At 42.4% G+C, this 15,714-nt stretch overlaps 1 protein-coding gene across 1 annotated transcript in view; it reads left to right on the top strand.

Moving 5' to 3' along the window:
- The first annotated feature begins 8,763 nt into the window (after nucleotides 1–8,763).
- The window catches only part of LOC100136392 (V-type proton ATPase subunit B, brain isoform), a 54,044-nt gene continuing 47,093 nt past the window's right edge, over nucleotides 8,764–15,714 (top strand). Inside the window, exon 1 of the mRNA XM_014202781.2 lies at nucleotides 8,764–9,064. Coding sequence (XP_014058256.1) covers nucleotides 8,959–9,064 — 106 coding nt within the window. The 5' untranslated portion in view covers nucleotides 8,764–8,958. The remainder of the gene's footprint in view (nucleotides 9,065–15,714) is intronic.

Here is a 15,714-nt window from a genome sequence, read left to right as displayed (position 1 = left end):
AAACAGGATGCACTTGAGCTCAATTTTGAGTCTCTTAGCAAAGGGTCTGAATACTTATGTAAATAAGGTATTTATGTTTTTTATTTGTAATACATTTGCAAAAATGTATTGTTCCTTGAGGATAATTAGGAACGTGGTTTCATTTTGATGAATAAAAAAAAAAAATCTCAGGTTGACATTCCGCTGGAATTGCCCTAATACCTACATAGTTTGTTTAAAATGTTCTCAAATTTGGACAATTTGGACCAAAAGGTGACCACTGCATATATTCTTACATGGTGTCCCCCACACATCACACTTTGTAAGGAAGTTAGAACCACTGGGGTTGGCTATAAACAACGTTCACTTTAAGCTGCGCAAGGGGAGAACACAGAAGAAATATCAGCCCGCACAGAGAAGAACGATACTGACCTTCACTTAAATACCCTATATATGACTCTCCCTGTGGTTCCTTCCCTAGGCGTCATTGTTTCTGTTTCAGTTTCATGTGTGTGCGTTGTTCATGTTCCGTTTATTGATTAAATCACTCACTCCCTGAACTTGCTTCCCGACTCTCAGCGCACATCGTTACAGAATGATGCCTCACCGAAGGGAAGCATCAGGGAGTGTTTTTTTGGTTTCGGTGGGGTCCGGGAGCCGCTACAGTCTCTCATGCCTCAGACAGATCGCCAGGCTCCTCAGCCTCCGGCGGTTCGTCAGACTCTCATGCCTCAGCCGGATCGTCAGGCTCCCATGCTTCCACAGGCTCGTCAGGCTCTCATGCCTCAGCCGGATCGTCAGGCTCCCATGCTTCCACAGGCTCGTCAGGCTCTCATGCCTCAGCCGGATCGTCAGGCTCCCATGCTTCCACAGGCTTGTCAGGCTCTCATGCCTCAGCCGGATCGTCAGGCTCCCATGCTTCCACAGGTTCGTCAGGCTCTCATGCCTCAGCCAGATCACCAGGCTACCCTGCCTCAGCAGGGGACACCTGAACATAGCTGTGCAGCGACGCTCCCCATCCAACTTGGCAGAGCTTGAAGGGATCTGCAGAGAAGAATGGGAGAAACTCCCTAAATACCCACTCCTGATCATCCCTTTGGTTGGCGTCCTGCGGCTGGAGCCAAACACGCCTGGGAGGGGGTACCATCATGTATGCTCTCTCTCTCTAGCCTCTAGGTCACCAGGCTACTCGTTATGGCGCACACCTGTTACCATTGTTACGCGCACCTGCACATCGTCAGACTCACCTGGACGCCTCAGGGCGAGTACGGAGAGAAGGCACAGGATGTACTGGTCTGAGGCGCACTGGAGGCCTGATGCGTGGGACCGGTACAGGTGGAACCGGGTTGATGACGCGCACCTCAGGGCAAGTGCGGGGAGGTAGCACAGGACGCACCAGACTGATGTCACGCTCCTCAGCACGCCCGCTCCTCAGCGCTCTCCACGCCAGCACGTCTCTCCGGAATCTTGCGTCAAGCTCCTCACTCGACTCCCTGACTGGCTCTCATTCACCCCTCGGCTCTCCATGGTAAGCACGGGAAGTTGGCTCAGGTCTCCACCCTGACTCTGCCAATCTCCCCGTGTGCTCCCCCCCAAAAAAATGTTTTGGGGCTGCCTCTCTCACTTGCCTCGTGGTTGGTATAGTGCCTCATAATATCGCCGCTCCGCCTTCACTGCCTCAATCTCCTCCTTAGGACAGCGATAATCCCCAGCCTGACTCCAGGGTCCTTTCCCGTCCAGTATCTCCTCCCAGGTCCATTCCTGTCTCTCCTGGGCACGCTGCTTGGTCCATTGGTGGTGGGAGATTCTGTCACAGTTGTCGCAGGAATGAGCGGACCAAAGTGCATCGTGTGTCGTTCCACATTTTATTTATACTGTGAAACTATGCAATACATAAATAAACTTGAATGACAAAAACATTTAAAAACGTGACGCAGAGGTGAAACAGACACTACTCAAAACTAATCTCCCACAAACCCAGGTGGAAAAAAAAACCCTACTTAAGTATGATCTCCAATTAGAGACAACGAGGACCAGCTGCCTCTAATTGGAGATCATCCCAAACAAAACCAACATAGAAATACAAAACTAGAACATGAACATAGAAATACAAAACATAGAAAAACACCCCCTGTCACACCCTGACCTACTCTACCATAGAAAATAACATCTTACTATGATCAGGACACAGCCATTATGCCTTTTGTTTTATCCATTGCACATTTTTCACTCAGCCTCATGGCAAAATGTGTAGAATATCAGGAAATTAGCTAAATTCAAAAAAACATTTAGTGTTAGTTTTAACATATCAACTAACTCTAAATGTTGTGATCTTATATATCAATTACCACAAAGTGATGGTTTATCTAACACCAAATGTGCAGTGGCCTCGTCTTTAAAGCAACACAATGAGCCAGACAAAATATAACAGCACTATACTTGCATCTACAGTATGAAGATTCCAGGTAGTTTAGGTTGGTAGTAAAGGTGTTTGCGTGAAATCATATCTGATAAATGAGGGCAGTGCTCCTGTGGGCGGGAGCCCTTCAGTAGTATTAATGTGCTATTTTTTGCATGCAGTCTAAAACTTTTGGATAGGCTCTCCAGGGAATACGGGAATGGGTTGTGTCGTCAGATTCCCCACTGTAAAGCTTACCCACTTCAATTTGTAGTGCTTTTTCTACCATCAGAGAGCTGGAGTGAGTAAGTGAGAGTGTGTGTGGGGGGAGGTGGGCAGTTAAGAGCGCTGGGCCTGTAACCGAAAGATTGCTGGTTTGAATCCCTGACTCGACTAGGTGAAGAATCTGTCGATGTGCCCTTGAGCAAGGCACTTAACCCTAATTGCTCCTGTAAATCGCTCTGGATAAGAGTGTCTACTAAAATGTAAGTGTGTGTCGGTTGGGTAGGAAGCAGAGGTTCAAAACCATCTTCAAATGTTCACGTTTAACCTATTGTGCTGGATGTGCTGCTTTAAGTGAAACAGGATCAGTGATGTATTTACCTGGAACTCAAAATAAGTGACAATGCACTTACCAGGACACCGTGTCAGTGTGAGGCACATGTGGTTTCAGAAATCTGGAGCAAATACTCAAGCTAAGGTCACAATGCACTAGCAGATCACCATTTTTGATAGATCACTAACTTGTGTACAGTAGCAATAGGTTATGTGGAATATACAGACAAAGCCTCTCTCTTTTGTCATACATTATATCAAACTAAATTATAAGGTGAGAAGTCATGATTTTCATTCATGACTCATGAGATTCTAGTGGGCATTGCATATTGCTGTTCTCTCATAATTTGCTAATATAGTACCTGAAAAAACAAACATCATAGGGAAAAACTAAAAAGTTAAAAAATTATAATTTTCACATGCCTAAGATATTAGACATTGAATATTCAGTGAGGCTTTACTGCCACACTGGCGGTGAGAAGTCATCCAATTTTGGTATTTTGTAGCACTGTTTTTAAATGTAATTTTAAAATGTAACCTTTATTTATCCAAGCAAGTCAATTAAGAACAAATTCTTATTTACAATGATGGCCTGGCCAGTGACGACTTGGAAGTGCGGTTCAATAAAGGTATTCAGGTATTCTAACTGAAGTAGCCTACTTTCAAGGACCTTTAAAACTGTACTCCCTCAATATACAAGTACCCTTGCCCGATCCTGGCCGTTCTACTGCTGTTGGCTAGGCAAAACAATTGCCACTCTCCTATACCCTGCAAATCTACAATGGTCCCAGTAAGCAAAATGCCATTGAAAAGATGTCTAAAATATGTATTTTCCAGATGTTGAAGTTAGGTTCATTTTAGGGTCTGAATGAAAAGTGAAAAGACGTATTTTACAGACGTTTAAGACACAGTACCGGTCAAAACTATGAAATAACACATATGGAATCATGTAGTAACCAAAAAAGTGTTAAACAAATACAAATATATTTTGTATTTGAGATTCTTCAAAGTAGCCACCCTTTACCTTGATGACAGCTTCGGACACTCTTGGCATTCTCTCAACCAGCTTCATGAGGTAGTCACCTGGAATGCATTTCAATTAACAGGTGTACCTTGTTAGAAGTTAATTTGTTAAAAGTAAATGAATGCATTTGTGCCAATCAGTTGTGTTGTGACAAGGTAGGGGTGGTATACAGAAGATAGCCCTATTTGGTAAAAGACCAAGTCCATATTATGGTGAGAACAGATCAAATAAGCAAAGAGAAACGACAGTCCATCATTACTTTAAGACATGAAGGTCAGTCAATCCGGAAAATGTCAAAAACATGTGCAGTTGCAAATACCATCAAGTGCTATGATGGAACTGGCTCTCATGAGGACCACCACAGGAAAGGAAGACCCAGAATTACCTCTGCTGCAGAGGACAAGTTCATTAGAGTTAACTGCACCTCAGATTGCAGCCCAAATAAATGCTTCATGGAGTTCAAGTAACAGACACATCTCAACATCAACTGTTCAGAGGAGACTGCGTGAATCAGGCCTTTATGGTGGAATTTCTGCAAAGAAACCACTACTAAATGACACCAATAAGAAGAAGAGACTTGCTTGGGCCAAGAAACACGAGCAATGGACATTAGACTGGTGGAAATGTTGAGAATTTGGTTCCAACTGCCATGTCTTTGTGAGACGCAGAGTATTTGAACGGATGATCTCCACATGTGTGGTTCCCACCGTGACGCACAGAAGAGCAGGTATGATGGTGTGGGGGTGTTTTACTGGTGACACTGTCTGTGATTTATTTCGAATTCAAGGCACACCTAACCAGCATGGACACCACAGGATTCTGCAGCAATACGCCATCCCATCTGGTTTAAGCTTAGTGGGAGTATCATTTGTTTTTCAACAGGACAATGACCCAACACACCTCCATGCTGTGTAAGGGCTCCATAATCACCCGATCTCAACCCAATTCAGATGGTTTGGGATGAGTTGGACTGCAGAGTGAAGAAAAATCAGCCAACAAGTGCTCAGGATATGTGGGAACTCCTTCAAGACTGTTAGAAAAGCATTCCTCATGAAGCTGGTTGAGATAATGCCAAGAATGTGCAAAGCTGTCATCAAGGCAAAGGGTGGCTACTTTGAAGAATCTCAAATATAAAATATATTTTGATTTATTTAACACTTTTTTGCTTACTACATGATTCCATATGTGTTATTTCATAGTTTTGATGTCTTCACTATTATTCTACAATGTAGAAAATAGTAAAAATAAAGAAAAACCCTTGAATGAGTAGGTGTGTCCAAACGTTTGATTGGTACTGTATGTATTTTTCGGACATTGAAATCAGATACATTTTAGATTCTGAATGAAAGTAGAAAACACTTATTTTCCGGACATTGAAAATACATATTTTCCTGACGTTGAAATCAGGTTCAATTTCAGTTCTGAATTAATGTAAAAAAATAGGTCATTTGCAGATGTACATTTTTGGACCAACTTAAGGCCGGTGCAGACCGGACCAAATCGGAACCAAACATTGACGTCTATGTTTGTGCCAATTCAAGGCTGGTCCAGACAGGACCAAATCTGAACCAAACATAGACTTCTAAAATTGGATCAAGGCCGGTCCAGACTTTCCCAGAAATAAGACAACCGTTCTGGTTCGTGCTTACTGTGATGTCGCTTACACTGTTGGCCGCAATGGAATTTTATGAATGTTTATCCATGTGGTAGGGCAATGTTTGTAAAACACCAAGAAAGTAATCTGGACAGGACCAAAAAAAGATGTCCAAAAGACGTTAGCGTCAGTCCGTGCTTACTGGGGCGTAGCATTGAGTGTCAGCCCACAATGGAATTGTATGAATTCCCATCCATCTGGGAGGCCTACTGTTTGTAAAACAGGCAGTTGCATTGGCTTTATTAGTCATTATTTATGTGACTCATCAATTTGGCTATTTAAGCTTTGAATATCACCTACCCAACTTAACAGGAGTTATCCTGAGTCTATTTGCAATGTGTTTACACAGTGGGAAATGCAGAAGTATTTTCTTTTTCGCTATGATCAGCTTGATGCAAACTTTAAACCATGGACAATTCCTCCCACGGGGTAAAACTCCTGGACAGCTGTGAGTATTGTCCATTCCATATTGTCCATTTTACTCTGACCTGTTTTCATGAAATGGTGTTTGTTAACATGTCAGCACATTTTTTATGTGATTGGGCGCCATTTAGGTTACAGGCTGACTACACCGCTCGCGTCGCAATTTGTTTTTAGAAGTCTATATTATTCAATTATTGCACCCACACTGCTCGCGCGCTCCAACGAGCGTCTGCGTTGCCAAGGGCTAAATTAGGTCAGTTCTATTTCTGACGCAGATTGCGCTGCAAGTCCTGCCTCTCCCATCTCCTCATTGGTTTATAGAAGCAGGTACCCACGTGCCATCTCCTCATTGGTTATACCCACGTGGGTGACTGAAAGACTAATGAGGTCAGTGGCGGTAATACACCTAATTTATAAAAGTTGTCAATCGCAATATAAAGTCAAGAGAAGAAAAAGCCTAGAAGGAGGAGAGATGACTAGAAACGATTTGGTTGACCATTTTATGTGTGGATTAATAGTGTGTGGATTAATAAGGACAGGTCGAAAAGCATTAAACATTTATGGCAATTTAGCTAGCTAGCTTGCACTTGCTAGCTAATTTGTCCTATTTATCTAGCTTGCTGTTGCTAGCTAATTTGTCCTGGGATATAAACATTGAGTTGTTATTTTACATGAAATGCACAAGGTCCCCTACTCTGACAATTAATCCACACATAAAACGGTCAACCGAATCATTTCTAGTCATCTCTCCTCCTTCCAGGCCTTTTCATCTCTGGACTTTATATTGCGATTGGCAACTATCATAAATTAGATGCATTACCGCCACCGACCTCGTTCGTCTTTCAGTCACCCACGTGGGTATAACCAATGAGGAGATGGCACGTGGGTACCTGCTTCTATAAACCAATGAGGAGATGGGAGAGGCAGGACTTGCGTCACAAATAGAACTGACGTCTATTTTAGCCCTTGGCAATGCAGACGCTCATTGGCGCACGAGAGCAGTGTGGGTGCAATAATTGAACAACATTGATTTCAAAATTTATTTTGCCTCGCGCACGCGAGCGGTGTAGTCAGCCTGTTAGGCTATTTGATCAGAGAAACGTGCATGATGTAAAAATGATGTCTTATTACATTGTCATACACTTTATCTACAGCCTGTAGAACACAGAAAGAACACAAAGTATTTATACCTTAGGCTACAGTATATTTTCTACATGATTTATGTTAGATTATTTTTTGATGGAATGTTGTTGGAGCGACGTGTCTCTCCAACCTGGAGAGGCACGCTGGGAATGGACAAGCGTTATTTTTCACACCTGCTTAGTGGGCACTGCTTATCACAGGGCGGCTCAGCACTCACCTAAAAAGCCCATATGCCACTGGTTGAAATACATTTTAATTGTTTTTGGGAAGAATTCTGTGAGGTTTTATGTGTTGTTGGAGGTGCGCATTGGTCAGTTTAGCTTGGAAAATGCCCCCCTCGTCATAGGCGGCAGCCTAATCTTGTCTAATGGGCAGGTTGGTCCTGCAAGTACCACTATAGCCAAAAGGTGGACATGCTCATAGGGGGTGGGGTGCTGAATTTTTGGGGGGCTCGCGCTACAGACGGCTATATTGGTCCGGTAGTACAGGAATAGTAAAGGACCAGTGCACTACTTTTGTGAAGAAAATAATAACAATACAATTAAAATATTAATAATTTCAGGGGGGTGCTGCAGCACCCTGCGCATCCCTACTTCCCACGGCTATTGGCATGCTGGGAGAATGTCAATTTCTTGATACCATACCAAAATGTAATCCCCATAGGTGCTGGGAAAGACAACATACACTGAACAAAAATATAAAACGCAACATGTAAAGTGTTGATCCCATGTTTCATGAGCTAAAAAAAAATCCAGATGCACAAAAATCTTATTTCGCTCAAATTTTATTCCCAAATTTGTTTACATCCCTGTTAGTGAGCACTTCTCCTTTGCCAAGATAATCCATCCAACTGACAGGTGTGGCATATCAAGAAGCTGATTAAACAGTATGATCATTACACAGGTGCACCTCACACTGGGGACAATAAAGGCCACTTTAAAACGTGCAGTTTTTCACACAACACAATGCATAGATGTCTCAAATTCTGAGGGAGCTTGCAATTGGCATGCTGACTGCAGGAATGTCCACCAGAGCTGTTGCAAGAGAATGTAATGTTCAGTTCCTTAACATAAGCTGCCTCCAACATCATTTTTGAGAATTTGGCAGTAGGTCCAACCGTCAAAAACCACGTGGGGGGGGGGAGTATTTCTGTCTGTAATAAAGTGTTTTTGTGGGGGAAAAGTGGGCACTGCTTATCACAGGCCGGCTCAGCACTCACCTAAAAAGCCCATGGTGTTTTTGTGGGGAAAAACTCATTCTGATTGGCTGGGCCTGGCTCTCAAGTGAGTGGGCCTATGGTTAGGGACTAATGAATTCATTTCAATTGACTGATTTCCTTATATGAGCTGTAACTCAGTAACATCTTTGAAATTGTTTCATGTTACGTTTATATTTTGGTTCAGTATAGATAATCACATTTTAATTTGGCATTATAAAATCTATCAAGTGGGTGTGTAAAAATGTTCACCTTCCTCCAATTCTTCGGTTGAGAGTCGTGTTAATATAATTATTTAGTATAGGATCGGTTTGTATCCCATATTCACTATGTAGCGTATATTGAAAAAATGTGCCTCTGATACAGAGGCGCGCGCAGACAACCGCAACGATCATGTGAACGCGCCCTCTGTGGTGGCTTCCAATGTCATATGACTAGCCGACGCAGTGTTATTTAATACCATACAGAAATAGCTAGCTCGTTACCAGTATCTTTGAGTTAATACCCTTAGCTACTAGCACACCAGCTATACTGTAGCTCAGGTAGAGGGTTTCGTTTATTTAAGTATGGCAACCTTGGTGGGAAACAGGACAATGGACATCAACGGTCCTGCTGCGGCAAGGACACACACACAAGCTGTGACCAGAAACTACATCTCTCAACCAAGGCTGAGTACGTAGCTAGCTACCTAGCCAGATGCTTGATTCTCCATAGCTTGCTAACTACTGGATTGTTTGCTCGAAAACAAATACTTAGTGTACGTGAAATATTCGATATAAAATGCATTTTGCATTAACATTGAGCCGACTGTCACTGCAGCGACAAGTAAAATGCTTAAATGTGTGAAATGGCTAGCTTGCAAACTAATATTAGCACGCTAGCTAACCTGTGTGCGGAGCTGTTTTTCAACAGTCCATTTATAATCTTTGCTTGTATGTTATGTAAAAGTATAATCTGCCAGTTTAATATTAGCGTAAATATAGCTATGCATGTAACAATTTATTATATTGGTTAATCATTAAGCGTTATGCGAACATTAGCTAGCTTAAGGTAAAGACAAAGTAAGCTAACTAGCTAGCATAGCCAAATCAGCTGACTGCTCCTGACAGAATGAATAACCGTGCGATAGCAAAATATAGCGTGTCACGCAATCGACGCCTTTACTCTATAATGTACAGAAGATTGATGCATGTCATGGAAATTGTATCTATGTGGCTAACTAATTGTATTGGTTTGTGGTGTGGAAATTGCTAGGAAGGATATAGTTATAGAATGACAAATGGGTTGATTATCCCACTCTAAGACGTAATCACGTGAGGCTGAAGGCACAGAACAATCAGACCGATATTTCACTGGACGTATAAATGTGACGTATCCGTTTGGCGTTTGTAGTGAGGAAGCCAACTGGCGCGCAGTGGGAGAAGATGGAACGAGATGCATTTTGGCCGACATTCTGCAAATCTACTCATCAATTAAACATTTGATCTCAATACAGTTCTGTTCCCAAAACTAGAATCTGTTATTAACAGAACCGACAAAGTTTTGTAGACTTCACCCTTTGCAAAAGTAAAAAAAAGGAGTGTGAAGATGAACTGAGTTATTGGACACGATCACCAGAGAGTAGGCGTTCCCTAACACAATATGCAGATGTATACTAGAACGCGCCAATAGGATATGGTTATTGCTTGTTCTGCCTACCGACTCATGTGTTCCTATTGGAAATGAGAAGCTGTGGTCTATATTGGTTTAGTTATCACTGTACATAGATTTTTTTCCTATTGTGTTAGACTGTACGTTTTTATGTGTACCTGTTTTTGTCGCACTGCTTTTCTTTATCTTGGGCTGTTGTAAATTAGAACGTGTACCCAACTGGCCTACCGAGTTAAATAAAACATTTAAAAAAGTTAAACAATCTTTGTTGCAGGCCTGCAGCTGGTAGTCATTAAATATCACATTTTAGTTTTTTGCCCTAGCACTACACAACTGACTCAAATAACCAACTCATATTCAAGCTTTGATTATTTGAATCAGTTGTCATGCTAGGGTAAAAAAAACAAGTGCACCCCTGGGTGGGGCAGGGGGCAGGACAGAGTTTGGGAAACCCTGATGTAGACCAATGCCAGTGAAATGCTACTTACGGGCCTTTCCCAACAATGCATATTAAAAAAAGTACAACACTTAATAATAGATACAGTGAGTAATGATAACTTGGCTATATATAAGGAGTACCAGTAACGAGTCGATGTGCAGGGGTACGAGGTAACGGAGGTAGATGCAGTGCATTTGGAAATTCAGACGCCTTGACTTCTTCCACATTTTCCTACATTAGCCTTATTTGAATTGATTAAATAGTTTTCCCTGATCAATCTTCACACAATACCCCATAATGACAAAGCAAAAACAGATTTTAGACATTTTTGAAAATGTATTAAAAATAAAAAAACATCACATTTACATAAGTATTCAGACCATTTACTCAGTACTTTGTTGAAGCACCTTTGCAGCAATTACAGTCAAGGCTTCTAGGGTATGATACTATAAGCTTGGCACACCTGTATTTGGGGAGTTTCTCCCATTATTCTCTGCAGATCTTCTCAAGCTCTGTCGGATTGGATGGGGAGTGTCACTGCACTGCTGTTTTCAAGTCTCTCCAGAGATGTTAGATCGGGTTCAAGTCCATGCTCTGGCTGGGCCACTCAAAGGAGATTCAGAGACTTGTCCCAAAGCCACTCCTGCATTGTCTTGGCTGTGTGCTTAGGGTCGTTGTCCTGTTGGAAGGTGAACCTTCGCCCCCCCAGTCTGAGGTCGTGAGCGCTCTGGAGCAGATTTTCATGAAGGATCTCTACTTTGCTCTGTTAAAACCTCTTACATCTAGACGTTCCGCTAGCGGAACACCTGCTCCAATATCCAATGATGGGCGTGGCGCGAAATACAAATTCCTCTAAAATCCAAAAACTTCCATTTTTCAAACATATGACTATTTTACAGCATTTTAAAGACAAGACTCTCGTTAATATAACCACACTGTCCGATTTCAAAAAGGCTTTACAGCGAAAGCAAAACATTAGATTGTCAGCAGAGTACCCAGCCAGAAATAATCAGACACCCATTTCAAGCAAGCATATAATGTCACAAAAACCAAAACCACAGCTAAATGCAGCACTAACCTTTGATGATCTTCATCAGATGACAACCCTAGGACATAATGTTATACAATGCATGCATGTTTTGTTCAATCAAGTTCATATTTATATCAAAAACCAGCTTTTTTACATTAGCATGTGACGTTCAGAACTAGCATACCCCCCGCAAACATCCGGTGAATTTACTAAATTACTCACGATAAACGTTCACAAAAAAACATAACAATTATTTTAAGAATTATAGATACAGAACTCCTCTATGCACTCGATATGTCCGATTTTAAAATAGCTTTTCGGTGAAAGCACATTTTGCAATATTCTCAGTAGATAGCCCAGCCATCACGGCTAGCCATTTAGACACCGACCAAGTTTAGCCCTGACCAAACTCCGATTTACTATTACAAAAGTTTGATTACCTTTGTTGTCTTCGTCAGAATGCACTCCCAGGTCTGCTACTTCAATAACAAATGTTGGTTTGGTCCAAAATAATCCATCGTTATATCCAAATAGCGGCGTTTTGTTCGTGCGTTCCAGACACTATCCGAATGGTAAATCAGGGTCGCGAGCATGGCGCAATTCGTGACAAAAGATTTCTAAATATTCCATTACCGTACTTCGAAGCATGTCAACCGCTGTTTAAAATCCATTTTTATGCCATTTTTCTCGTAAAAAAGCGATAATATTCCGACCAGGAATCTCCATTTAGCTAAACAGAGGAAAGAAAACAAAGCTTTCGGTCGACGCGGGCACGAGCCTGAGTCTCACAGTACTGTAACCAGCCACTACCCAAACGCGCTACTTTGTTTCAGCCAGAGCCTGCAAAGCCACGATTCAGCATTTTGCCGCCTTCTGAGAGTCCATGTGAGCCGTAGAAAGTGTCACGTAAGAGCAGAGATCCCCTGTAATTGATAGAGATAATCAACAAGGCCAAGAAATGGTCAGACAGAGTACTTCCTGTACAGAATCTTCTCAGGTTTTGGCCTGCCAAATGAGTTCTGTTATACTCACAGACACCATTCAAACAGTTTTAGAAACTTGAGTGTTTTCTATCCAAAGCTAATAATTATATGCATATTCTAGTTTCTGGGCAGGAGTACTAATCAGATTAAATCGGGTACGTTTTTTATCCGTCCGTGAAAATACTGCCCCTAGCCATAACAGGTTAATCTTTCCCTCGATCCTGACTAGTCTTCCAGTCCCTGCCGCTGAAAAACATCCCCACAGCATGATGCTGCCACCACCATGCTTCACCGTGGGGATGGTGCCAGGTTTCTTCCAGATGTGACGCTTGGCATTCAGGACAAAGAGTTCAATCGTGGTTTCATCAGATAATCTTGTTTCTCATGGTCTGAGTCCTTTAGATGCCTTTTGGCAAACTCCAAGCGGGCTGTCATGTGCCTTACCGGGGAGTGGCTTTCGTCTGGCCACTCTACCATAAAGGCCTGATTGGTGGAGTGCTGCAGAGATGATTGTCCTTCTGGAAGGTTCTCCCATCTCCATAGAGGAACTCTGTAGCTCAATCAGAGTGACCATTGCATTCTTGGTCACCTCCCTGACCAAGGTCCTTCTCCCCTGATTGCTCAGTTTGGCCGGGCGGCCAGCTCTAGAAAGAGTCTTGGTGGTTCCAAATTTCTTACATTTCAGAATGGAGGCTACTGTGTTCTTGGGGACCTTCAATGCTGCAAACATTTTTGGTACCCTTCACCAGATCTGTGCCTTGACGCAATCCGGTCTCAGATCTCTACTGACAATTCCTTCGACCTCATTACTTGGTTTTCGTTTTGACATGAACTGTGGGACCTTATATAGACAGGTGTGTGCCTTTCCAAATCATGTCCAATCAATTGAATTTACCACAGGTGGACTCCAATCAAGTTGTAGCAACATCTCAAGGATGATTAATGGAAACAGGATGCACCTGAGCTCAATTTCGAGTCTCATAGCAAAGGGTCTAAATACTTATCTAAATTAATGTTCCTGTTTCTTTTTTTTTTTAATACATTTTGTTAAAATTAAAACAGTGTTTTTTGCTTTTTCATTATGGGGTATTTTGTGTAGGTTGAGAATTTGTATGTATTTAATCAATTTTGGAATAAGGCTGTAACGTAACAAAATATGGAAAAAGTCAGGGGCTCTGAACTTTCCCAATGCACTGTATGTACATATTTCTAGGAATAAAGTTAGATTGTTAACAGTAACAGCAGCATATGATGAGTCAAAGTTTATACAAAAAGGGTCAAGGAAGTTAGCAGACTTATGGCATGGGGGTATAAACTGTCCAGGGTCCTGTTGGTTGCAGACTTGCATCGGTTCTGCTTGCCATGCTTAAGCAGCGAGAACAGTCTATAACTTGGATGGCTGGAGTCTTTGACAATATTTAGGGCCTTCCTCTGACACTGCCTGGGCTGTCTGCACTACCCTCTGTAGCGCTTTATAGTTGGATGCCAAGCAGTTGCCATACCAAGCGGTGATGCAGCAAGTCAAGATGCTCTCAATAGCACAACTGTATAACTTTTTGAGGATCTGAGGGCTCACTTCAAATAATTTCAGCCTCCTGAGGGGGAAGAGGTGTTGTCGTGCCCTCTTCACGACTGTTGGTGTGTTTGGACCATAATAGATCCTTAGTGACGTAGACACCGAGGAACTTGAAGCTCTCGACCCGCTCGACTACAGCCCATCGACGTGAATGGGGGCGTGCTCGGCCCTCCGTTTCCTGTTGTCCACGATCAGCTGCTTTGTCTTGCTGACGTTGAGGGAGATGTTGTAGTTCTGCTACCACACTGCCAGGTCTCTGATCTTCTTATACGCAGTCTCATTGTCGTCGGTGATCAGGCCTACCACGTCTTGTTGTTGGCAAACTTAATGTTGGTGTTGGAGTCTTGTGTGGCCACACAATCGTGGATGAACAGGGAGTACAGAAGGGTATTAAGCTCGCACCCCTGAGGGGCCCCAGTGTTAGGGTCAGTGTGGTGGATGTGTTGCCTACATTCACCACCTGTGGGCATCATGTCATGAAGTCCAGAATCCAGTTGCAGAGGGAGGTGTTCATTCTCAGGGTCTTTAGGTTAATGATGAGCTTTGTGGGCACTATGGTGTTGAACGCTGAGCTGTAGTCAATGAACAGCATTCTCATGTCGGTGTTCTTTTTGTCCAAGTGGGAAAGTGCAATAGAGATTGCATCATCTGTTGGGGCGGTATGCTTATTGGAGTGGGTCCAGGGTGTCTCGGTTGATGGTGTTGATGTGAGCCATCGCCAGCCTTTCAAAGCATTTCATGGCTATAGATGTGAGTGCTACGGGGCGATAGTCATTTAGACATATTACCTTGGTGTTCTTGGGCACAGGGACTATGGTGGTCTGCTTAACGTAGGTATTCAAGTGTCGCGTTAAACACAGAATTCTGCATTTTCGTTTAAAAAAAAAAAAACTCGTAAGAAATATCTTGCTTCATTTTGCAAATGCAGATCTAAAATGCTTGTTATTGTAATTTCTGCTCGACATCACTCATTTTGTACTTCAGTTGCACTTCTCCACTCGGTGGATAATTCACCAATGGCAGAGCTCTGACAGATGTGTAGCTACTTTTCTCGGCATAGCCTACTTTTCTCCGGTGAATTGTAAGATTCACTTCAAACAAAACATTAGGAAATGTAGCTGGCTACATAATTTCTATGATAAACATTTAGAAATATGATGGGCATTACTTTTTTCAAAAATTGCTCATTGTAAGCTCATTTACTTGTGTGGCTGCTAGCCAAATAGCATTACAATTCTGTCATCTGATGAAAAGGAAGCTATTTTCATCTGAATGTGTTACAATAATATATTTTCTGTGAAGGAAAACTTTAGTTGCACGCCACTGATGACTATTGAAGCCAAAAAAAAACGGACTTTTAATATAAAACACAGGTGAAATGGATTAAAAAACTGATTTTTGAAAATACAGAATTCTGAACTCTAACACGACCCCTGAGTATTAGACTGGGTCAGGGAGGTTGAAAAAGTCAGTGAAGACACTTGCCAGTTAGACAGCGCATGCTCTGAGTATGCGTCCTGGAAACCCGTCTGGCCCTTTCCCTTTGTAATCCGTGATAGTTTGCAAGGACTACTACATCCAACGAGCATCAGAACCGGTGTAGTAGGATTCCATCTTAGTCGTGTGTTGACACTTTGCATGTTT

Source organism: Salmo salar, chromosome ssa01, assembly GCF_905237065.1.
Source record: "Salmo salar chromosome ssa01, Ssal_v3.1, whole genome shotgun sequence".
NCBI classification, from domain to species: domain Eukaryota; kingdom Metazoa; phylum Chordata; class Actinopteri; order Salmoniformes; family Salmonidae; genus Salmo; species Salmo salar.
Note: the sequence above shows the minus strand (reverse complement) of the source record. Positions and strands in the feature narration are given on the sequence as shown.